The sequence below is a fragment of the Eulemur rufifrons genome, chromosome 7 (genome assembly GCF_041146395.1).
Source record: "Eulemur rufifrons isolate Redbay chromosome 7, OSU_ERuf_1, whole genome shotgun sequence".
Lineage (NCBI taxonomy): Eukaryota > Metazoa > Chordata > Mammalia > Primates > Lemuridae > Eulemur > Eulemur rufifrons.
In genome coordinates, this window is record NC_090989.1 from 123,793,558 (window position 1) to 123,818,594 (window position 25,037).

The following is a 25,037-nucleotide window of genomic DNA, read 5'->3' on the forward strand; positions in this document are numbered from 1 at the left end:
GTTGCTGTGAGCTAGGCTGACGCCATGGCACTCACTCTAGCCCGGGCAACAGAGTGAGACTCTGTCTCAAAAAAAAAAATAAATAAATAAATAAAGTTTACTCCTGGAGAGGCAAGTCAGTCCTTACCCATACAACCTACCCGGATTCGGATCCAAAGTAGGACTATTGTGGAGGCGGAACTCTAGTTCTGCGTTATTGACCCTAGTGCCCGGAGCTTATTGCAAACGGACAGGAAGTGACTCTGGCGACTCTTTTTCCGTCGCAGAGGTCTTCGGCGGACAGCTAGTGCGACTGTTCACCCAGAGCTTCAGCGACCGCGTGGCGGTGGCGTAGGGACGCTGAAAGTAGAGCGGCAGGGCGCCGGGAGGTATCGCGAGCCGAGCCTTCCCCAGCCACTTCATGCCGGGTTGGAGGCTGCTGACGCAGGCAGGCGCCCAGGTGCTGGGTCGCGGCTCCGGCGGCCTGGGTGCTGCCCCCGGCTCGGGGGACAGGTGGGTGTGATCAAGAGAAGGGGATTGGGGGGTGTGCTACATGCACAACTGATGCCTTGAGCAGTGACGTAAGCCGCCCAGATACCACCGCCCTCCGGCCTCCTAGGTGAAAGAGGAAGGGGCTCTGTCCGGACGTGGGGCACAGAATAAGGATCCTTGGCTAAGCACCTAAGGGATTGAAGGGATTATTTTTTTTTTTTAAATGCTGATGAGCCACCGGCTAGCAGCGAACATTATTAACAGCAATAATAATATTTTCCAATTAGAGAGCGTTTACATGTGCTAGATGCTCTGTTAAGTGGCGCCTTATCTCATGTAGCATCAGGTGAGCAAACTACTATGATGAGGTTTAGGGGTAAAACTGAAGTTTAGAGAGGGAAAGTAACTTGCCCAAAGTCACTCAGCCAGTAAGCGGAAAATTGGGACTCTCATCTGAATCTACTTGACTACAAAAGGAAGATGGACTGCAGAAAGTTTTACTTCCATGCTGACCCTCGTGCAAAAATTACACACTTCCTTCCTGGTCTCTACCCACTAAGGTCTTTCTTGATATGTTCAACTCGTTAGAGGTCATGTCTTTTGTGGCTCTTTTAACTTTACACAGCCAGTCTCTTTACTTCTCTGAGCCTAGCCTAGATCATGTCATTGCAGGGAAGAGGTGAGTTTATCTGACAAAGATCAGCATGGCACATTCTGCCACTTCCATTGGATATAAAACTCTTAAGGTACACATTCAGATGGGCTAGTGGCTTCTCATATATGTAGGTTGGACTTTGTTAGGACTCTATTTAGCTGAGAAAAGAAGATGAACTTTTTCTCCAGGGTAACCATTGATAGTTGAAATGTTAGCCATATTATTATCATAAGGAATGTCAGGAAAAAACTTGTGCAGGATCCAAACCCTTTCCTAAGGGCCTGACTACACCTTCCAACACATGTGACCTCCCTTTCCTACATTACATGGGGAAACCTTTTGAATTACGGTTTGGTTAATTTTTTATCTTTACAGAACAAACATCTGGCTTTTTGTTAGAAGTCTGCATGGCAAGAGTGGTACTTGGTGGGATGAGCATCTTTCTGAAGAAAATGTCCCATTTGTTAAGCAGTTAGTTTCTGATGAAGATAAAGCCCAGTTAGCAAGTAAACTGTGTCCTCTGAAAGATGAACCATGGCCTCTGCAGCCTTGGGAACCAGGTGATTATTTTGTATTTGATGTATTTTCATCTCCTAATTACTGTGTGGCTGAACACATTCAAAATCATAGTGACTGCTTGATAAATTTGTCATCTCTTAAATTTATTTTTTGTGTCTTCAGTGTGTCTGTTTTATTGTGGTGTGGTTTGCGAGTTTATTTTCAGCCTCCTAGCCTACTTTTAGTGAATGATGATAATAAAGACCTCCTTGAGAAGCTGTTTTGTAGATGAAAGGAGAGTCATTCTGCATACATTCTCTTGTTTCCTTCAGCTAAAAAGAATATAAAATAAGTCAAGGAAGAAAGGCTGGAGGATTACGATGTAAATTATAATGTGTTGCACAGATATTTTCAGTTGGGATGTTCTGGTACTCCAGATTTGGCAAGCATAACCCCTGAATCAGCTCGTTGTGTCTAGTGAGATGATAAACCCATGTGTGGCCATACCAAGAAGAATAAGGCCTTTCCTGTTTAGTGTGTAGTCCTTGATTAGACATTTCTTGTGACAATTGTATAGTGGCCAAAAGTTCTTAGTGGAGCAACTTTACCAATTTATGCAACAAATCTAAGTATCATGTTGGAGACTGACATATTTTACCAATATGACCATTTATGGCATCTCTGTAGTTCCAGCTGACTTCTTATTGTAGAATTTGAGTGGTAGATATTTTCTGATAAATGAAATTGCATATGAATTGATACTAGGAAAGCATAATAATGGATTTATCATGCCCTCTATTAATGCCATTATTTTAAAAGTTAATATATTAACTTACCTATTTTATTTATTGTGTATATTTCTCATATTTGTTGATTTTACAAATATTTATTAAGTACCAATATATAATGCCAGGCATGGTTGAAGGAACATGCATCTCTAACGAACAGTCCTGTTTTACTCTATGGATATATTAGCATATTTCTTATGTGCCTGCTCCTTATAGTGAAACCTAATTTTAGGAAAAACTGTTATATCATGTTGGCAAATGTTAAAAAAAGCTTTTGTTAATGTTGATTTGGTTTTAATTGCTAGGTTCCTCTAGAGTTGGCCTTATTGCCTTGAAGCTGGGCATGATGCCTTTATGGACTAAAGATGGTCAAAAGCATGTGGTCACATTACTTCAGGTAAAAAAGAAACAGAATATGTAAAAGATATGTATGTGTGCCAAGAGCTGTTTGTGCAAACTTTAATTGGCAATGTTTGTATTCTGAAACATGTAAATGTGTGGTGAAGAAAAGGGTAATGTCAAATATAAATAATATTAAAGGATTTCTGATGGTTTGAACTGCGGCAATGAGTTTTTTTTTTTTTTTTTTTAAAGTAACCTAGCTTTTCACAGATCTAGGAGTTTAATTCGTAATCAGAAAAAAATCTCAATCTCATTCTATTTTCATTTATGGAGTTCTTTCAACTCTAAATTATATTTTTGATCATTTTGCTAATAGAATGTAATACTGTCTTGTCTGGGGAGGCTGCATTTTGTTCGTTGAAATAAAGTATACTCTAATGATTAAGAATGTGGACCCTGAAACCAGAATACCTGAGTTTTCAGTTGTGGTTCTGGCATTTACTGTCTGTGTCCTTTGGGGCACTGTGCCTCATCTGTAAAAGATGTAATTTTGTTCTATAAAAGAAATAATTACGGCCTTCCTCAAAGGGTTATTGTGAGGTTTGCACAAAATGACAAATGTTAGGCACTTAAATGTTTAATAAATATTAGCTACTATTGTCCTTATCATTCTTATTAAAGAAAGATCACTGATAAAGTTAGGAGACTTTTACACCCCAAATCAATTTGGACAACTCAGTTAATCTTTGGGGTCTCATCTTAAACAACCGATAATCCAGATGATGATGATTAAAGTAAGAGCTCATGTACATATATGCTTAAAACACTAATGGGGCACAGAGAATTTTACAAACTCTTAGTAAATTTTTATTGGCTCTGAATGATCAAGTATACAACAATAGTTTGAAGAACTCTGAAGAACTTTGGGACCTTTTAGGAACAGCTGATGAGTTTGTAAATTAGTACAACCATTTCAGAAAACAATTTAGCATTATATGGTAAAGTTGAAATAGGTGAACCTTGTAGTCTAGCATTTCCATTCCCAAGTATTGCTAGAAAACTTGGATAGGTGTGCACCAGGATTCCTGTACAACAGCAGTTAGAACAGCATCACAGTTAATACACCAAAACTGGAAATAACCAAATGTCTGTCAACAGTAGAATGGGTAAATAAATCATGGTATAGTCACCTAATGAAATGCTGTACGGCAATGAAAATGAACAAAATAGAGCTCCACACAATATGGGTGAACCTTACAAATACCATGTTGAGTGGAAGAAGTAAGACATGTAAGAGTACATTATAACCTGATTCCATTAATGTAAAGTTTAAAGCAGGCAACATAATACATTATTAAGCAATACTTTCAAAGGTAGAAATTATAAAGACAAGTAAGTAAATGATTACCATAAATGTCAAGAGTTGTTTCTAAGACAGTGATTCTGAAATTCTATTTAGCCTCAGAATCATCTGGAGGACTTATAAAACACAAAGATTCTGATTCAGTAGGTCTGGATTGGAACCTGGGAATCTGGGTTTTTACCAAGTTCCCAAAGGATGCTCATGCTGCCTGTCTAGGGACCACATTTTGAGAACTCATGTTCTACGGTAAAAACATGAGGAGGTGATTGGAAAAACATATAGAGATATGTGGGATTCTACTTCTTGGAGTGGATAGTGGTTGCATATGTATTTTCTTTATAAATATTCATTTAATTATATATTTATGTTTTATGTACTTTTCTGTATGTTGTATTTGATAATGTTTTTAAAGGTTTACTTGTATTTCAAGATTGTAGTTGCTGTTAGAGGGATGGTGTTAGGACTTTAGGGAATTCCTAATTGTCCTAGGGTTTCAGTGTGGCTTGTGTGTAATGTTAAAATATATCTTGGCAAATGCTTAATTTTTGTATGTTTGTTTGTTTAGGTACAAGACTGTCATGTTGTAAAATATACTTCAAAGGAAAACCATAACGGAAAAATGGCAGCCTTACATGTAGGAGGAAAAAGTGTATCACGTTTCCGAGTAAGAATGTATTCTCATTCCAAGAATAGTACATTTCATTGGTTTCACATCTGAATGCTTTTATATTTTGAGAATATTCCATAGCCACAAACTTGCATTTGTCCATGAAGTAAATTGCGTATTTGGGGGCAGCAGTCTAACAGAGCCATTTTGCACAGGAGTCTGGGAGACTTGGTTTGTTCTAGTACCTCCCCCTACGTCTGGAACAAGTAACTTTACCTCTCTAAGCTGTAGTGTTTGTACATCTATAAAATGGGGATAAAAATTCTACTTATCTAATAGGTTTATCATAAGAATTAAATGAGGTTTTCCAAATGGGCCTGGAATATAATACCCTCAGTAGATTTGGTTATTTTGTTCTTGTTTTATGTTTCATTTCACGTTCTTCCTATAGGAAATTAACACTTGACACCAACAGCATGTGAGGATTAATTTTGTGTCTTCTGGAAGGAGCTTTTAGTACTTGGGAGAAAGCTCTATATGAATCCACATCAGATTTTTTTAAATAAAGCATTTTTTTCTAAGTAGAATACTAATAGAATGCTGAGTTTGTAGTTTAAACTTGAAATATATACCCAATAAGTATCCTCTATTGGATGACTAAAAATAGAGAAAACCTTTCTACAAATGGTGATGCTTTTCACTAATAGGTAACGAAACATCTTTAGGTTTACTAGAACATATTGCTTATCTCTAAGACAAACATTTTTTTCATTATAAATTGTTTATAAAATGAATATGGCCAGAAATTAGGTTGACAGTTGGATAGTTGACATACTATCCTATTGTCAAAACTAAGAAGTGTTAATTGTGTACCTCCTAATTACTTGAACACTGATTATATGCTGGGTACCTAAGCATTATAAATCCAACAAGCACAGAACCAGAGATGGCCAGTTCTACTTAAGGAAATACAAGGAGGAGACCAGAAAGAAGAATAGATGTTAAAGGCATGTCAGAGAGAATGGTCTCTGCAGAAGCAGAAACACGTGAAAGAGCATGTGTGCTTCGGAAGAGAAATGTGATGTGGGTGCATCCCAGTGTGCAGGCATGGAGTAGGGGAGGGTGGTGAAGATGCAGCTGTCAAGGTAGAGTTCAAAGGAGCTTAGACTTCATTCTGTAGACTTTGAGGAGCTTTCTCAATTCTTTAACCAGGGCAATAACTTGGTTAAATTGTTATCTTGATTAACTAAAATTAGAAGAATCTGATTGGAGGGAGGACTTTTTAGGAGGTGGTGTTAAGCGACTAGGAAAGAGTTGATAAACCTTTTGAAGCAAGGCAGTGGCCTTCGGGTTAGAAGGGGCAGGGATTTATAACAGACTGAGTGAGTGTGAGTGTGTGGTAAGAGGACGCAGGCATATGGTTTCTAATTAAACAGCTGGGTCAGTGCTGATGCTATACTGTAACCTGGGATAGAGCCAAGGAAAGGAAATTTTTGAAGGAAAGATGTGTTTGAGGGGTTCACAGAAAATCCAAGTGTAGTTGTCCTTTAAATAGTGGGAAATACTGATCAGTAAATAGGTGTTGGTTGAAATCATTGGAGTCTATTAAACTGGCTTGTTTCATAAGTATTAGAGAAGTTAGCTATTTTTGTATACATGATAGCATATTCTATTTATTTCTCATTAAAGCTTTGTAGTAATGTCTATCCTGCTCTTAATTCTTACAGTTTATTTACTAACAAACTCAGTTTCAAATAACTCCACAGTAATTAAAAACACAATGAGATATTTATGGGAACTTTTAAAAAAATATCAAATGTTTGAATTTTTTAAATGTATAAATATGTGCTAACCTTCATATAAATAATTATTTGGTTTGACAGATGCCAATGCTTTCTAATTGATTGTACTTCTGTATTTTTGTAATAACTAGCACCATCATCTTCATTTTCATGACCAGTTTTATAAATTCATGACTTTATGGCTATGATATTTGCAAATCAAGCATCATGTTGAGATCATCTATTTTCCTTTAACAGGTCTGTGAACACTGGTTCCTCAGAAAAATGACATAGTAGGAAAATGAGTGGATGTGGGGTCAGAATAGTTGAGTTCTAATCCTGATTTGTACCATTAGCTCCCCTTTACTCACCTTTTGAACATTATTTTCTTACCCATAAAAATGGGAAATAGGACTTGATGGTCTCCAAATTATCTTTTAGTTCTGAGAGTCTTACATTGGTTCTCTGTGTATTTTAGTTCTCAACAAAAAACAAAAGTTCAAAAATTATTCATTTCTCTAGCATAGTACTACAAAGGCCCTTCTTATGTGATTTCTTCAAGATTTAAATTTTATAGGTCTGGAGGACATTTATTATAATACTAAGAAAAAGTTTTGTCTATAAGTGTTAATTGGATGTGAAGATGAAGTTTTAGAATTCTTTATAAGTAAAGCATTTTTGTTTGAAAGGGAAAAGATTTTCAGCACTAAAAGTATATAAACTTTCCTCTTACATATTGTAGCTCTCAGGGAAACTGCAAATAGATTGATTATAAAGGAATTTTTTTATAAGACATATGAATATAGAATTCCAAATAGCTAAGCATTTGGAAATAAACTGATTAAATCAGTTTTATTTATAATGGGGCTAGACTGTTTTCTTTTAATCTATAAAGAATTTATGCCTCTTAAGAAATTATACTAGTTTGCCTTTGCTATTTTGTATGTTACTATAAATAAAAACTGATGTGGTACATGGTGTTTTTGAATGAGAAAGTTAAGTGGCCTTAACGCTGATTAAATCAATTCATCTTAGGAGCAGAGAAGCATTTTCATTGTGGGAAGGATAATTGCAGAGAACTTTGAAGAGGGGGAAAAGAATGCAACCTCATAGATGGGATTATCCAAGTGTAACAATGCTGTCAGTCTTTTAAATTGCTTTTTGAAATCGTTTATGTATTTGGAAGTTTAAAAAAAGAAAAACCCCAGTGCTTTTACATAGCTTCTAGTTTTAACTGAACTTGAGCATTTGTTTTTTCTCATGACTGAGACCTAATTAGTTTTATAACATTTTGATTTTTTAAAAAAGTAAAGTATTTAATGTTAGTGAAATTGGAAGGTAATCAAGAAGTATGTGTTACCTTGGTCCTTCTTATGGTTTAGTCTAAAAAGTTACTTAGGTTGAGATGTTTATCTTATCTGTTTTATATTACTAGAAATGTAAAGGATTTTTCTTAGGGACTTCCTGGTATACTTTAAAAACTGGTATTAATAAAATAATATTCTTTTAAGGTCACCAAGTAGAATATATGAATATTAAAAATAAATTTGAAGTCCATTCTAAAAATTTAATAAATCAGAATTTAATACACCAGGAAAATAATTTCAAGGAGCCACGCTGTTAAATGAAAATTTTGTGTTCTTGTGGAAGAATTATGGTTGAAGAGGAAAAACAAGCCCCTTGACAGGAATGGTGTTGAATAATAGTCTTAGATTTCAGCATGTGGGAAGTGAAACCATAGAGAACAATTGGAATGAATTTATGTTACACTTTTGGAGGAAATGATAGCTTCTTGAGAGACCTCTATGAGGTACAAAACAATCTTCAGTGGACATCAGAGCAGAGCTGCTCAGCATTTGTTGTGCAGCCCCCAGAAAGTTTCAAAAATTGAAGTTCTATATTTAATTGCAAAAATGTGGAAACAACTCAAGTGCCCATCAATACATGAGTGGATTAATAAAATGTGGTATATGTATACCATGGAGTACTACTCAGCTATAAGAAATAATGGGGATATAGCACCTCTTACATTTTCCTGGATAGAACTGGAACCCATTCTACTAAGTGAAGTATCCCAAGAATGGAAAAATAAGCACCACATGTACTCACCATCAAATTGGTTTCACTGATCATCACCTAAGAGCACATTTAGGAATAACATTAATCGGGTGTCGGGCAGCTGTGGGGGAGGGGGAGGGGATGGGTGTATACATACATAATGAGTGTGATGCGCACCGTCTAGGGGATGGACACGCTTGAAGCTCTGACTCGGGGTGGGGGAGCATGGGCAATATACATAACCTAAACTTTTGTACTCCCATAATATGCTGAAATAAAAAATAAATAAATAAAGTTCTATGTTTATAGGCCAATGCCACCCAATTTCAGGTCAACAAAGGCAATTGAGTAAATTATAAAGGGGAGTACTAACAGTTTACATTTTAAGCTGAAATTAACAAGTAACTGAAGTTTGCTGAGTATAAGTGACTATGCATGCACTCCATTGGATTTTGGGGGAATGATGCTTTGTTCCATCAATGTCATCTGGAGTTAGGATTTTTAGTTGCTCCTATTCTTGCTTTTTTGATTACAAATTACTATTGGTTTGGTTTCATAATAGTTTAATTTCTTTTGGATTTGTTCACCCTCAAAGTAAGTTGTAATGTATATTTTAGGCCTATAATTTTATAGGGGCCAGAAATAGTAATGTGGTATTCCAAGAACTGATAACAGCAGAAGAATGGAAAGGTGTGGTGACTTTGACAGACAAACTTCACAGCCAGATAGGTGCCTGTCCTCCATCTTCTGTCTTTTCACCATTCACATAGCCCACTTCTTTCATGTCTAACCTGCCACTGTGCTTGGCGGTAAAGTTAGAGACACAGATGAATGAAACAGCCCCTACCATCCAGGTGTTCACAGGCCAGCAGGCAGGCATTTAAGCAGATAAACATAAAGTGATATGGACAATAATTGAGATATATTCAGGGTCTAACGGTGTAAACAAAGGAACGATGTTCTCTGGCAAGGCTGCTAAGGGAGGGATCTAAACAGGAAATATAACAGGAGCTAGAACTAGAGACATGTATTTATATTTCCTGATGTGAAGAGTGCCTCTTTATCAGAATATAATCAACGCAGGTATATCTATCTTGCTCTTTCCTCTTCCTCAACTTTCTCTCTAACCATAAGTGAAAATTTGGTTTCATGGTGGGATGGAGATTACAGGCAAAGGGAGTGACGTAGACAGACACAGGTGAGTATACATAAAGTTCCACAGCCATTGAGATTCTTCATTTATATTCTGATGAAAGAGGCACTCTTCACATCGAGAAATAGAAAATGGTACAACTTTTTTGGCAAGTCATATAGCAATCTGTAAGAATCTTAAGAATTAAGGTAGGAGGGAGAGACCCAGGACATTATTATAAGCAAATAAGATGTCTGTAAGGTTTTATTTTCAAGGACATTGGTTGTAGTGATAGTTACAATAGCAGAAAAAAAGCCATGGATGGGGATAAGAGCAGACAACAGGATCTACCAGGAGTGGGGGATATAGCAGCAACTAAAACAGGTTTCTGCTTTCAGAAAGCTTGCTTTGGGTGGGATTGGGGGTGAGATGGGAAAGCTGTTGCATAGAAGACAAAACAATAAAAAATGTACATCATGACAGAAGGGGATAAATGCTTTGAAGAATAATAGTAGCAGGCTAAGGGGATGGCAAGTGGCAAAAAGTGGTGCTACTTTAGATAGAGTAATCAGGAAAGATAAGTTGATATTTAGATGGAGACCTGAATAAGTAAGCATCCAAGTCATGCAAAAATGTGACAGAAAAGCATTCCAGGCAGGGGAAATAGTACATCCAAAGGTCCTGAGGCCAATGTTTGATGTGTTCTTGGGCCAGTAAGGTGAGCCAGGAGGAGAGTAGAAGATGAAGTCAGATTGTGTAGAATCTTGTAAGCCATGGTGAGGCCTTAGGACTTGATTCTGCGTGAGATGAAAGCCACTACAGAAACACGATATAGCTTGAGTTTTAAAATGATCATGCCAGGCTGTGAATTGAGTGTGGAAGCTTGGATACTGGTTAGGAAGCCATTGAAATAATCCAGGCAAAAGACAGTGATTGGGATTTGGGTGGAGTGGGGAAAAGTGGTTGGTGTAGGCTGTATTTTTAAATAGCCTGTAGGAATTGCAAATGGATGGGACATGGTATATGAAGAAGAGAAGAGTCAAGGGTGACGATAAGATTTTTTGGTCTAAACAACAGAAGTATGGAGTTGGCCTTTTATTGAGATTTGGAAGGCCAGAGAAGAGCAAGTTTGAGGGGGCTGGGAGTTGAGTTCTATTTTAGACATGTTAAGCTTGAGTTGCTGTATGACATTGAAGTGGAGGTAATGAGTTGGCAGTTGAACATATGAATTTATAATTCAGAGTAGAATTTGGAACTGAAGTTAGAAATGTGGGGTCATTTGCATGTATGAGAAGTGAGAGTAGTGACTGGAAACCAAGTGAAAGTCTTTGAAGGAGAACGTAGTCACCTGTCCAAAGCATTGCTGATAGATCCAAGTAAATGAGTATTGACAAGTGTATTTGACCACGTAGAGATCATTGACGATCTTGACAAGCACTTTCCATTGAGTGTTAGGGGCTAAAAGTGCCTGATTAAAGTGGGTTCAGAGAATGGGAAGAGAAAAAGTAGATTCAGCAAGTCTTTCAAGGAGCTTTGCTATAAGAGAGAAGAGAAAAATTAGCTAAAGAATACATGGTCAAAGAAAAGTTTTGTTTTAATATGTGAGTTAATGTGACATGTTCATATACTGATAGGAAAGTTTCAGGAGAAAGGGAGACATTGATGATTTTGAAGAGAATGGGGACAGTTTCAGGAGGAAAGCCCTCAAATAGGTGAGAGGTGGTTGGGAACTAAGAGTTTTAATAAGAGTTAGGACAGTTCATCTGTCAACATGATTTCCAGCCCCAGTTTGGCCATCAGAATCATGAAGTGATTAAAAAAAAATGCTAATACTTGGGTCCCAGCCTAGACCAGTGAGGTTATGATCTCCAAGCAGAGAGCCCTTGGCATTGGCATTTCCTAAAAGCTTCCCAACTGCTATGTGTAACCTGGAGTGGGGTGGGAGGATAACAGTATATGAGTGCTGATATACACAGTTTGATGGATTTGGTGATAAGAGCGTGATTGTTCTATTTGATCAGCTCAAAAAGACAAGGAGGGAACAGTGCTAAAGGTTTTAGAAGAGGATGTGACATAGTTGCCTTGGAGAATGTAAGAAGGATTTAACTGGGGAAATGTAAGTTGGCCAGGCCACATTTGGGACTCACTTTCAAGTTTGTAGTCAAAACATTAAAATGTGACCCATCATGTTTTCTTCCGCTTGCCTTAGAATACGTGCAGAGGAGGCAGATTCCTGGGGTTGGGGTTCTCGATATAGACAGTTTCCAGTCAGAATTCAAATATGAGTACAAATCCTATTTCTTTTCCTGTAGAACAAAGGTCTTTCTTTCCCAGTGTATTATATTTGAAATACTATGCACATGGCTGGATCCTAAACAGTAAGGTTATTGGTTTACAGAGATGTAATGGATTATAGATCTAAATCTCACCTCCTTTAAATAAGGGGAAACAGGTGCCCTTTATTCAATAGGGGAATAGAGAGTGCTTTGATTTGTTTTCTGGGGTGTTAATAATTTGATTTAGATCTCTATCCATTCAATTCTGCCTTTATTTTTTAATGTATTACTTATATGTGCTCCTTTTCCTCTAGAAACCAACATCTGTATTGGAATTTTACCGAGAACTTGGATTACCGCCAAAACAGAAAGTTAAAATCTTTCATGTAACAGATAATGCTGTAATTAAGCCAGGTAATCTGAGGTCGGGGAGCGGAGGGAGATAAAAATACCCAAATATGTGATTTGTTTAATGTCAGCCCTTTCAATAAAGCTGAATCTAAAATACAAAGCCCCAAACACTTATTTTTAAATATAAAACCGTATCTGATTTAATCACTAGGAACAAATAAGTCTTTGTCCTTTTTAAGTGGAAAAAGCTGTAGAGAACTCTTTGTTTTCCGTGAGAGAGGGAGGAATGCTTTTGTTTTTAATGTAGAGAGCTTTCCACATTTCAAAAAGCCACTCTAAAGAAATACACTAACTTTTTAAATTTGAGGTTCCCTGTTCGCAGGCTGGCATTCTGTTAAGTGAAGAATAGCTAGACTCTTGTTTAGATAGAAGAACTTGAGAAAATATAGCCTGTAACAGGAGAGTGGCCAACAATAGCACCTCAAAGTAAAAAGTCTTACTTAAAAATTTCAAAATATTTTACCTATTCATTCCATGGAATGTCAAATGGTATGAGTTGGCATATTGGTTCATATAGTTAACAAAATATAACATTTTAATGTCTTTGAACTTCAGCTCCTTGATCTCTTCAACTTGAGTTCTAACAAGAAGACAGTAGAATGATGTTTTAAGATTTGGCATTTTAATATCTGAACTGAATTTCTTGAAGTAAAATGCAATTGCAGTCGGCCTCTATTAATTGGGGTGACAGTTTCAGCCTTTCTATAAGTTAGATTAAAAGTATTTTTTAAAGTTCAAATTTTGCAACCTTAAGGCAAAATAAATGGAAGTAAACTAACAAATATAAAAATTAGTAGAGATCCTGGGGTCATTGTATATTAGATTGGTTTATAATGGCCATATTTCACTTAAAATATGAAGTGATAGTTCTATAATAAGATATTTGGGTGAGTAGACAATGTTGAAGCAATTGTAAATATTCTCTTCAGTATTAACATATCTAACTTTCTTAAACCCTTTGTTAATGTTGAGGATAAAGATAAAAATTGAGGCCGGGCACAGTGGCTCATGCCTGTAATCCTAGCACCATGGGAGGCCAAGGCAGGAGGATCAGCTTGAGCTCAGGAGTTTGAGACCAACCTGAGCAAGAGCAAAACTCTGTCTCTACTAAAAGTAGAAAAATTAGCTGGGTGTCATGGCGTGGCACGCAGCTACTTGGGGAAGGCAAGGCAGGATGATCACTTGAGCCCAGGAATTAGAGGTTGCAATGGGCTATGATTATGCCACTGCACTCTAGCCAGGGTGACAGAGCAAGACTCTGTCTCAAAAAAAAAAAAAAAAAAAGATAAAAATTGACTCCACTTTAACTTTTGCTATGAAAACATAAGAAATTGTTTTTGTTGGTCAAAAATGGTCAGATATCAGCAGTTCAAGTCAACCTCATAGAAATGCAGCTACTTTTAATTGCCCCTATTTTTTCTTTTTTTTTTTAATTAATGTTATTTTTTTTGATTGATAAATCATAGTTGTATACATTTGTGAGTGCAGTGTGATGTTTTTGATGTGTGTAGACAACGTGGAATGATTAAATCACAATTTTTTTCCTGAATTCAAGGTTTTTCTCTGCCCATGCAAATCCAGGTCAGTTCCTACAGGCTTCCTTTGAAACCCTACCACACTTTATTGTTTGTATTAAATAAATAAACTTACTAAAATTAGGTTTCAGTTATATTCTATACTACATTGGTTCCTGCCTTTTAAAACAATCTCTTATTTGATGATATTAATGTTGATTCCTTACCAATATAATAAATTTATTGAAGTCAGGGGCCATGTCTTAGACTTTTGCATTTGTAGCTGTACATATTTCTAAATGCCCTATAAATGTTTATTAATTAATTGCCAAATGGTTCTCATAAATGTTAATTCCAAATTATATAAACAAAATACTTTGAAGGGTTTTGATTTATCACAAAATTTTAAATTCTTCTAAATAATATGTGGCTCACACCTGTAATCCGAGCACTTTGGGAGATGAGGTGCAAGGATCACTTGAGGCCAACAGTTTGAGACCAGCCTGGCAACATCTCGAGACCCTCTCTATACCAAAAATTTAAAAAAATTAGCCAGATGTGGTGGCATGCACCTATAGTCCTAGCTATTAGGGAGATTGAGGCAGGAGGATCGCTTGAGCCCAGAAGTTCAAGGCTGCAGTGAGCTGTGCTCAATCGTGCCACTATACTCCAACCTGGGTGACATTGAGATCTTGTCTCTAAAAAATAAATAAATAATGTGTTTCCCAAATACATTTAAAGTAAGGGTTTTATTTGCATAGAACTAGTTTTTAAATGTTTCTGTATAAAATTAGAGGTATCTGTAATGGTATTTTTTTGTTTTTCCAAATATCTGAGCACACGCTAGGAGAACTATAGTATATTGGTACAAAGACTAGTTCACCAAAAATCTGATATGTATGGGTTTTATGTGAATATCACAGATACCATAATCATTACCCAGCAAATGAGGAACTTGGATTCAAGTAATTAAATTTCCTGTTTTTTGCCAGTGGATATAAAATATTTGATCAAGACCCAATATTTTTTTAGTTATTCTCTTGTTTTTGTTTTCCTTATGTGAAATAGGCAATATATCTTAGGTCAATAGATTGTTATTCACCAAAACAACCAAGAATCATCAAACTTTTGTGTATACCAGCAAGAACACTGTTGTCATGGGAGTCACTTATTTCAACCAGCACCACTTTAGCTTCTGTGAAGGTACCCATCCATCAGTCAGGTGTGGTCTGGAGGCTCAGTCTGTAATGTGCCTTATAATGGGCCACATTGTTCTTCAGTCCATGCATAATCAATTAAAAGATATGTTTGTGGAATAATTTCATTGTTTGAATGTTTCTAATGTTCATAATTGCAGAGAGAAATCTATCAGTTTTGAAATCTGATAACTAGAAGCCTTCCTAGGTGTAGTTTATGTTTAATAAAGTTGTTTCTGTGCTAACAAATTTCATATTGATTATTTGTTTTGTTTTGTTTTTCATAAAGGCACTCCTCTTTATGCAGCTCACTTTCGTCCAGGACAGTATGTGGATGTCACAGGCAAAACGTAGGTCCTCTTAGCAGGTTCTCTTTTACTTGTGTTTCTCCATCTATTAAGAACAGAGTGAGTGAAGGAAGAACTGTTTTTTCAGTCAGTGAATATAGGATAAATGTCATTCTCATTCATACTCCAATCTTTAATATTACTGACTGTACTATTTTTAAAATTACCCTGAGTTAATTGTATGTGAAGAGTTCACATCAGGTTACAGCTTTTAAACTGAGATGTGTGTCTCTTGAAATGGGGGTAAGAGGTCACTTCACTTAGGTTCTTTGTGAATTGGGCCCACTTATGCTTTGAAGACCAAAGACAACATACAGTTTGATGGTGATATAGACATGAACAATGCTGATGGAGTTTTTTTGAGATTATGTAGTCTGGTTATTTGCCACTCTTTCCAATTCTAGGAAACAGTTAAATTAGAAACACTTTATGGTATTTGTGACAATGGTGGTTGTGTTTAAGGTTCCCCCAAAGTAACTATAAATGTTTTTGTAACTGTGGCCTATCAGAAGCTGGAAGAAAAAACAATATCATACCTTGGGTCTCTTCGATAGTCTGACATTATGCCTCAGTACATAAGTGAGACTTCTTTCATAAAAGCAAATTTTATTATTCTTATACAAGGGTTTAATTTGGTATAAAGCAACATTAATTGTCACTCTAACAGAAATGCTGACTTTGAGTCATATTTAAACTGGGCAGTGACATGTTTGGTGCAGCTTTTTCATATTTTGGCATTTTTATCAAATGGCTTAGGACAGTTCAGTACTGGATAATCTCCAGGAAACATTTAGATCTTAGGGAAGTAGTTTTTCAAAAATCGGTTTAGGTCACCTCACTGTGGAATGAAATAACCAAGCCCTTATATATGTTCATATAGAAACTATTAACTGTAGTTGTTGGGATCCACATGACCTAGGCTAAACATATTTCCAGTTATCAGCAGTTTTCCATTCTCTCAAAATAGATGATAATTACATTTCTCTTTTTGCCTCAATTTTCTCCTTTTTGTCACATGACAGTGTCTACAGGGATTATTCTGACTAGGAGCCCTTTGAAAAATAAACACTTAATCTACAGGTGGTTTGGGATAGTCTTATGATCATAGTGACTGAGCCAGAGCAGCTTTTATTCAAGGAAAATGGATAAGTGTCAGCGTCACTTTCCTTCACACAGTCAGATACATTCTTCAATTCTACCTAGTTTCAAATATAGGCCATTGCAAAAGCTGCTAGATGCATTGATACCTTTGTTTAGCTATTTAGAAGTGAAATGGGATAGATTGTTAGATTGAGTTATCTTTTTAAAAGAAATCATGAACCTGTCCCCTTTTATTTTTCCTGATTCTTGATTGTAATGGATTTGTCCCTAGTTACCAGGGCCCCTAAAATCCCTGGTTTCTTGGTAACCATGTTTGTTCTGCTTTCCTTTGTTAAGAACTCAGAATATTGGAGCTAAATCTTTGGTTTGGTTACTTGGTGAGGTGTGTGTTGTGAATCAGATTATTTTACTTTTTAATTTCTGAATTATTACACATAATAAACTACCTCATAGTAATTCTGTTAATTTATACATGGTTAATGTTAATTTCATTCTATATTTTATAGAATATATGTGGTATTCTAAGAAGCCATGTAAAGTCAGAGGCCTTGTTGCCAGAGGCCTTGTGGCTGGACTTGTGACTAGCTTAGATTAGAGCCTAATACAGAGTTTTCAAATGCCTATATTCAATAAGTGCTTTTATCTCATATACTGCTGTTTGGTTTCCATGGCTGCTTCTTAAAAGTGATTTTTAAAACTTCAGTCTTCTTCTTGTGAGTATTAAGTGAAAGGCAAAGTGTTTTTGTTTTGTTTTATAAGCTAATGTTCCTAGAAAACAAGATTGTATAAACCCATGTGTCAGCTTCAGGATGAAACAGCTGATAAGAGTTGAGAGAATAACTAGCCCTGGGATTTAAAGTAGAAACAATCAACTCTGGAGAAGAGGGGAGACCTCCATTTGAGAAGATCACCACTATTGTGTGGGCTGCAGGACAGTATTCTGTTTGACTTTTACTGTGTAACAGTGGGGAGGATGTTACCCCAGTGTGTGCACTGTATTCTGGTGTGCATACCTTCATGTGGTATTACTTGATCAGAATGAATTGGACTTTATTTGACCTTTTGCTAAATGTTACCAATAACTGTAGCTCTTGTAGCTGGCGTGTACTTATGGCTGTAAGGTACTTTTAAATGCTTGTAAATTTATAGGACTCTTTGTCTTTATCATGTGGAGCTGTTTTGAATTTCTTCTGAGTGTGGCATTGGATTCTCAGCTGCATATAAGTCCTAGTTGCTGCAGCCTCTTCTCTTTGCCACTGAGTTTCCTGTGTTTTGATGCGTGTGCATGCATTTACTTTTCTTTTTCCTTTTTAAACTCTTCTTCTGTCTCCTTTCCCTAATGCTTCTCATTTTGGGGGCAGTTCTACTTGCTTGGAGTTTAAGTCCTTTGCAGACAATGAGAATGTTCTTTTCTGTGTTAACTATAAATGGAACCATCATTTTTGGGGTATTGGCTCTGAGTCCTCTCAGTTCCATACCACTGTGTCTCACTGCCAGAGATTTGCTACCTTTTCCTCCATTTTCATCCTCTCTTTTGAAATTTTGAAACTTCTGGGCTCCATCTTCTTAATTATTAATCCTGTTACAAGTGCAAACACTAGAGGAAAAAAATAGTGCAGTGACATGGTTAAGGGCATGATGAGAGGACATGGATTTATAGGCTGGAGCAGTGGCTCTCACGTTTGAGTATGCTTTAGAATCTCCTGGAAGGTTTGTAAAACCAATTGGTGGGCTCCACCCAGAGAGCTGATTTTGTAGGTCTGGGGTGATACCTGAGAATTTGCATTTTTAACAAGTCTCCAAGTGATATAGATGCTTCTGGTCCAGGGACATTCTTTGAGAACCAGTGGACTGGAAAATAGTCCAGAGCTCATCAGATTGAATGACTTTTCCTCCCCACTCCTTTTCCCAGCACAGAATTCAGAATGCCTTTCTTTCCTTAACTCTAGTTGAGTTATAACATAGAGACATGTGTTTTAAAGCAAGCAGATTTAATTGATGTAATTAAAATAACATTGCCAATAAAATAGGCCTGTTTATTACATTTTAGTTAGTATAAAACTGCAAGTTGATCTGTTTAGTAATTGGTTTCATTATCTTCTTTCCATTAGAAAAAATAAAAATCTCTAATTTCTTAATTTTTCTCATGTTGTAATAATTATATTTTAAATATTAATCTATACTTAGATGTTGAATATTATATTTCAGATTATTTTTTACCTTATACCTTCAATTTTAATTGCTGAGTTTAACATACTTTAGAAATAACTAAGAAAATCTTTAAAAGGAGAAAACACTGTCTATGAAAATACAATGTTAATAGAATCTATATACCTCAGCAATGAAATTGCAGACATTTTTTTCCTTTTTTAATAATTGCAATACAAAATCTGTTTCCATGAAAGATACATTGTGTTTATTTGTAGTGAATTTGGTTATAATTCTCTTTATAAATAGGTAAATTTACCAGTGTCACTTTAGGATGTGAGGTGAATATTTACTTACCAGAGTTCTTTTTAATTTTTACTTTTATACCAGAAATAGTTTTTCATCTAAAGGGTCTAAGAATACAAATTCAATTTATATTGTATGGCAAAGATTTTTACATCTAATACTTAAAGCCATCTAGCAGTATAGTTTTACACAGTTTCAATATGCTATTAATAAATAATAAAGCCCATTCTTTGAAATATGGCAGTTTTATGTAATTGATTCTAAATATTTTAAACTAGCATATATAAATTATGTCTCTCCTCCCTACCCCAGCACATTTTTAAAGTTTATATTCTTATTCTGTAGTAGTAGTTATATTCCACTGTAACTTCTAAAAGATGATGGTTTAGACAGCCTCAATTTTGAGGAGGAAACAGATATAAATAATATATAAATATAAATAGTGAGTGAGAATGAGGTATGACCATTGATTCTATCCTCAGCATAGGATGTTTAGCCCATTTTTTTTTTTTCTGTTGAATCCAGCAGTGCTTATTATAATTTGTAGTTAAAAAAAAAGAAGAAGAAATGAGAAAAGAATGAAACAAAGAACAAAAAGAAAACTAAAAATGTATTCTGCTGTGTTTAGGGGGAAATGTTAGGTCTCTTTCCCAAGGAACTTGAAGGGCAGAGATGGTGGGGATGCAACCGTAACAGTGGGCGTGGAGGGGGACTTTCCTGCCAGGTGTCTTGTCGAACTTTGAATTCATGACAGTAGCATACCTAAAGTAGTTTTTTTTCTGGTTGTCTGCAATGAGTGAATGAATGAATGAATTTAAATTTGGAAGCCCATATTTGAAGTCAGAAGACGTCAGGTACTTAAAAGATTTCTTTTTTTTTTTTTTGGAAGAAAGATAATCTTAAATTTTTGTCTACAAGTCTGGGCTAGTTAAAACAGCCCATATATTTTCAGGCATAATTTTATTAGTTTAATAGAAATTTCAGTCATCTTATTACTTTAAAGTTGTCAGTGCCCTTTAAATTCTAATTGCCCTTTAGTTTCAAAATAGAAAAATAGGCACTTATATTTATAATGTTACCATTGGTAGTAAAAATTAAGGGAAGAGAACATTTTTTAGGTAATTGATAGAGCACCTTTGCACATTTACTGAGATTCAATTAGTTTGAGTTCTTTCATTAAAGTATCAAAATGTGTAAAGAAGTATTATTGCCCATCAGAGTCTTAAAGATGGTTAAAAAGCCAGGTGGGTTCTTAAAAGAGCAAAGACTGTGGGCTCTATGCCTAGTCCATTACACTATTCAGTGAAGGGTGCCTGCTCACCATCAGAAACCCTCCCCACTGGCTCGTTTTACTGTTGGTAGATGTTTCCTGTAAACTCTGGAAGGGGAAAACGAAGTATGTGCTGCCTTCAAGATACAATTGCTGTCCAGTCCTATACATTTTCAATTTTATTTCATTTTTAATATTCAACTTTATTTACTAGTTATTTGAAGTAGTAAGCTTTTAAGTATTAATATATTAGTGAAACAGTTTTCAAAATGAGTGATTAGACTAAAGAGAGAAGTAATCTCTGTAAAAAATAATCCCTCCTCAGTCAAAGTGAATGTCTGTTTGGAGGTGGTGTTTTGGGGTTATATTTAGTTGTTTTGTTGCATTAAAATTTTTTTTACAGTAGTCACCTATAATTGCCTCCGTATTTAACTCTACAAAGCAGCATTTTTTTACTGAAGGTCAGCAAAATTAAGGCAATTGAAGGTAGTGGCAAAAGCATGGACCTCAGTAGCTCTGTAACCTAAGACAGCTTTCTTAATCTCTTTGTTGCACAGCCATGTTAGAAAGATTGAATCAGATAATACATGGAATGCTCTTAGCTCAAGAACCTGGCACATAATAAATGTTCAACGAGTATTGGCTACTATCACTATTGTTGATATTGCTGCTTTTTAATTTGTTTAAAATTGAAAAGGAAAGACCCACGTTTCCTTCAATAAGGAATATCTTTTGAAATGAATAAAAAACATGAAGTCCTTAGGAATTCAATTCTGGTATTTTCTAATACATCAAGTTTTGCCTTCTTTAGTCTATATTTTATGTAGTAAAGTAGTTTTACAAAATACATAATTTTAAGGTCACATACTATCTATACAAAGTAGGGAGGATGCCCTTGATACGGCTTCATGGCTTGGCCAAATGCTTCCATTTACCAGCGATTTGACCTTGGACAAGTGGCTTAACTTGTCTGGATTTAGATTTTATTAAATTTAACATAAGGGTATAGGGCTAAATGGTTCCTAAGGTTTCTTTAAATTCTACAAACTGTTTCCAAAAAATAATCTCTCAGTTTTCCAAGTGGCATAACTCACTCTTACTATACTAATGAAGAAATAATACCTGATAGTAGATTCACAGCACGTGGCAATATGGTCTTCTAATCTATTAGAGAATGATATATGGCTGAAGACCTTCAGAAAACTGTTATGTCCTTTGATGATGTTGCAGAATTGGTTATTTGAGGTTTTTTGGGTGGGTTTTTTTTTTTGTTTTTGAGAACTGACTATACTCAGTACAGCAGATGTGGTATTCTGGATTTGTTTAGGACAGTCAGGAAATCGAAGACATCAGTACACATTTGGCTCTTTATACTATTGAATGAGCTAGATTTAATGTCAGAAAACCTATAAGCAGTGCACTCTTAACAATCTCTTGTTGATAAAAATGTTCCAGGTATTGATGGGAGGTTTATGGCTTTTAGACAGAAACCGTATGCCTGTATTTCAGGTCACATTGTCAGAAACCTCTCCTAGAAAGTTACAGCTATACAGACATTCATGCCAGCTCTAACCATGTGTGAATGGAACACAAAGCAACTGGAAAATTCCACCATGACTAACTTGTGGGCTCAGGAGCTGTTCATCACTGATCAAGAAGGTTTAGACAACAGCACTGAATTTGATAGAAATTGACTCTCAACTTTATAGGGATCTTCAGGAGAGATGCTATGCCTTTGAAATGTGTGGAAATGAAAATAAGTAGATAACATCAGGGTGAGTTTGTTGAAATGAGGAGAAGCTACAGTTAAAGATTAAAATATTTGTGCCATATTAGTTCATCAAGAGTTAAAAAGCTAATCCTGAGGGATATAGTGAATTAGTTAATAACCCTTTTATATACATGTCATTTATCTTGGCAAAAAATACTTTTTGTTTATTGGAATTTTTTGTTTTAAAACTAAGGGCATTTGGACAGTTTGAATCTAAAGCATAATCACATGATTAAGTTATATCCCATAAGAAATTCTTTTAATGTTGGTTTGATATTTTGCCTTTATATTCAGCAGTACTTTCTCACAGTTAAACATTTCATCTTAACTCTAATCTGTTCATGGTGATTCAGTTTTATAAAAAAGAAGCCCAATCTTGATTTTAGCTAGAAACTGAGATGAGTCTTCATTTCCTTATATTAAGATGTAATGTTTAACCATAACAGAGAAGCTGATTTTAAATCAATGGTTCCTTCACCTTCCCATGCCCACTTCTATTTTTATTTATTAAATATAAAAATATAACCTAATCTTGGAGCATCCTTAGAGAAGTCAAGAGTCCTGTCTCCATTTAGTACTCAGTTACTGGTTTTCTGGGGATTATGTGCAAGTCACTTAAACTTCTTACAGCAGAAATCAACTAAAGAGAGAAAGTTAAAACTTAATTTGGAAGGCATACCCGTAGACCTTGCCTGACTGGGCTCATGGCCAGGCAGGGGGGACAGTGTATGCAAGAGTAATTTGGAGTTCGTGCCAGCTCTAGCCAGCTTAATCAGTGGCTGGATAAACTGCAGTACTCCAACATTCTCCTGAAGAAAAAAGAAAAAAAAAAAATTGGAAATGGTTCTGAGTGAAAAACCTCTACTTACAGTATGGTAATTTCAATTTTTTTAATAAAGAAATTCATATAGTTTGCAGGTAATACAACACTTGATAGTAAACACTTCTTTTTTCATAGTAATAGTAGAAAGAAGGACAATGCAGTAGGAGAGGTGTTCGCAGAGGGAACAGAATGAGCAAAGGCATGAAAAGTGCTTTATTTAGGGATTCATTAACTAATATGCTGTACCTAGGATTTGTGGTAGGCAGTATTCGAAAGTTAGATTGGATCCAATTATAAAAGACCTCATGTTCTAAGCTAAAAAAAATTACTGGGGAACCATCTAAGGTTATGGTTTAGTTTGCTTGTTTTTGGTGTGGCTGTTCTGTTTTCTAAAGCAGGGGACAGTCTTGTGTGATAAAATTATCACCTTGGGAATTTCACTCTAGTGGCCTTGAAAGGATAGCTTGAAGAAAGGGAGATGTTTGGTTTCTGTTTCTGAAACACTGTAATTGAATGGCTGAGGCACTTCTGATTGGATATGTTTGATATACCTGTGGAATGGTATGGTAGCAGAATTCTTGCCAGAGGGCAGGGTTGTGGAACTCCAGCTTATTAGTAATAGTCTTAGGGGTCAATAAACTTTTTCTCAGAGAACCAGATAGTAAATATTTTAGGTTTTTGAGCATTATGGTCTCTGTTCCCCGAGAGAGAACTACTCATTCTGCCATTGTAGCTCTGAAGCAGACATAGATGATATGTAAATGCATGTGCACGGCTCTACTCCAGTAAAACTATTAGATGGCCAGCGCAGGCCATAGTTTGCCAGCCTCTGATTTAAACCGTAGTGAGAAGAGAATCAGAGGCAGAACTTTGAGACCATTTTTTTAGTCAAAAAGTACTAGGGAAGCAGGTAAATAGGGAGGAAATGATAACAATAGGAGGGGGGTGGAGGAAAACTCTGTGGAGAGATTCTATCTTAAAAGAGGCCATAGGAATCTGAACACTGATATTAAGGAATTACTAATTTGGGGGGGTTGTGATAATGGCATTGTGATTTTGTTCTTTAAAAGCATCCGTATCTTTTAGAGATCTCTACTGAAATATTTCTGAATGAAATGATAGGCTATATGTAGTTTGCTTAAGAATAATCTATTGGAGTTGTGGGAGGAGAAGAATAGATGAAACAAAATAGGCCTTGCGTCAACAATTGTTCAACACTGGGCGATAGATACATAGGGGTTTATTGTATTAATCTCTCTGCTCTTTTTATTATAAATAAAAAATTTTTATTATGAAAAACATTTTTATTATAAATAGCTTTTTATTATGGAAATTTTAATATATATTGAAGACTTTTGGATTTGCAACTAGGAGATTAACCTCAAAGTTAGTTTCAAAGAGTAATTGAAGAGGAGGATGGATTGCAGAGGAGGGTGAATGGTGGAGGAGAGGAGAAGCAGTTTGTTTCTCAAAGAAAGAGAAAGAAGGATATGAAGGAGAAAGAGGGTAGGAGAAGCTGGTGGCAAGGGAGAGACTCGGGGGATGAGAATTTTGGAGGAATTTCTCAGAGGATGCAGAATGGTTGGGTTTAAAAGCAAGTGTACAGTCATTCTTCACCTTATGGGCATTTAGTTTTGTCCCCATATATAAGTAAATCTAGAATTATCCAATGAAAGGCACTTTCTCACAAAGTAAGGAAATACGTGTTGGATTTATATTTAAACTTGTGTGTCTGCTGGTAAACATTTGAGTATTTATCACAATATGGCAAGAGAATGAAAATCTCTAGAGATCTATAGAATATAGTAGGAAACATTAAATTATGCATTCCCTTCCACAAGATTCTTACAGTCATACCTTTAAGCTTCTCTTCCCCTTTTCTCCATACCATCTTTTTAAACTAACAGCTATGCCCATTATACAACATTTGGAAACTATAGGACAGAATAAAAGAAACTAATCCTCTTTCTTCCTGTGACACAGCTATAGCCAGTAACAAGTTTTACTCTGACTTCTCTAGGCTGGGCACTAAGGCTAAATCATACACAATCCCTACCCTTTGTGCACTGAAAGAGAACTAAGGGAAAATGGACTGAGAAAAGACGGGCAATAAAGTTTCCTAAATTAAATAGCATAATACTTCTGGATTTTTGATCAATTTTTGGTTTAACAAGTATAA

General features: G+C 35.8%; 1 protein-coding gene and 1 non-coding gene across 2 annotated transcripts in view; both read left to right on the forward strand.

Moving 5' to 3' along the window:
• Positions 1-265: 265 nt before the first annotated feature.
• Positions 266-25,037, forward strand: part of MRPL3 (mitochondrial ribosomal protein L3) — a 39,916-nt gene continuing 15,144 nt past the window's right edge. The window contains exons 1-6 of the mRNA XM_069473246.1: positions 266-492; positions 1,502-1,686; positions 2,718-2,809; positions 4,683-4,781; positions 12,286-12,385; positions 15,382-15,442. Of these exons, the coding sequence (XP_069329347.1) occupies positions 401-492; positions 1,502-1,686; positions 2,718-2,809; positions 4,683-4,781; positions 12,286-12,385; positions 15,382-15,442 (629 nt within the window). The 5' untranslated portion in view covers positions 266-400. The remainder of the gene's footprint in view (positions 493-1,501; positions 1,687-2,717; positions 2,810-4,682; positions 4,782-12,285; positions 12,386-15,381; positions 15,443-25,037) is intronic.
• On the forward strand, positions 22,707-22,842 carry LOC138388996 (small nucleolar RNA SNORA58). Its single transcript, XR_011234442.1, has one exon. It is a non-coding gene; the product is annotated as a small nucleolar RNA SNORA58 (small nucleolar RNA).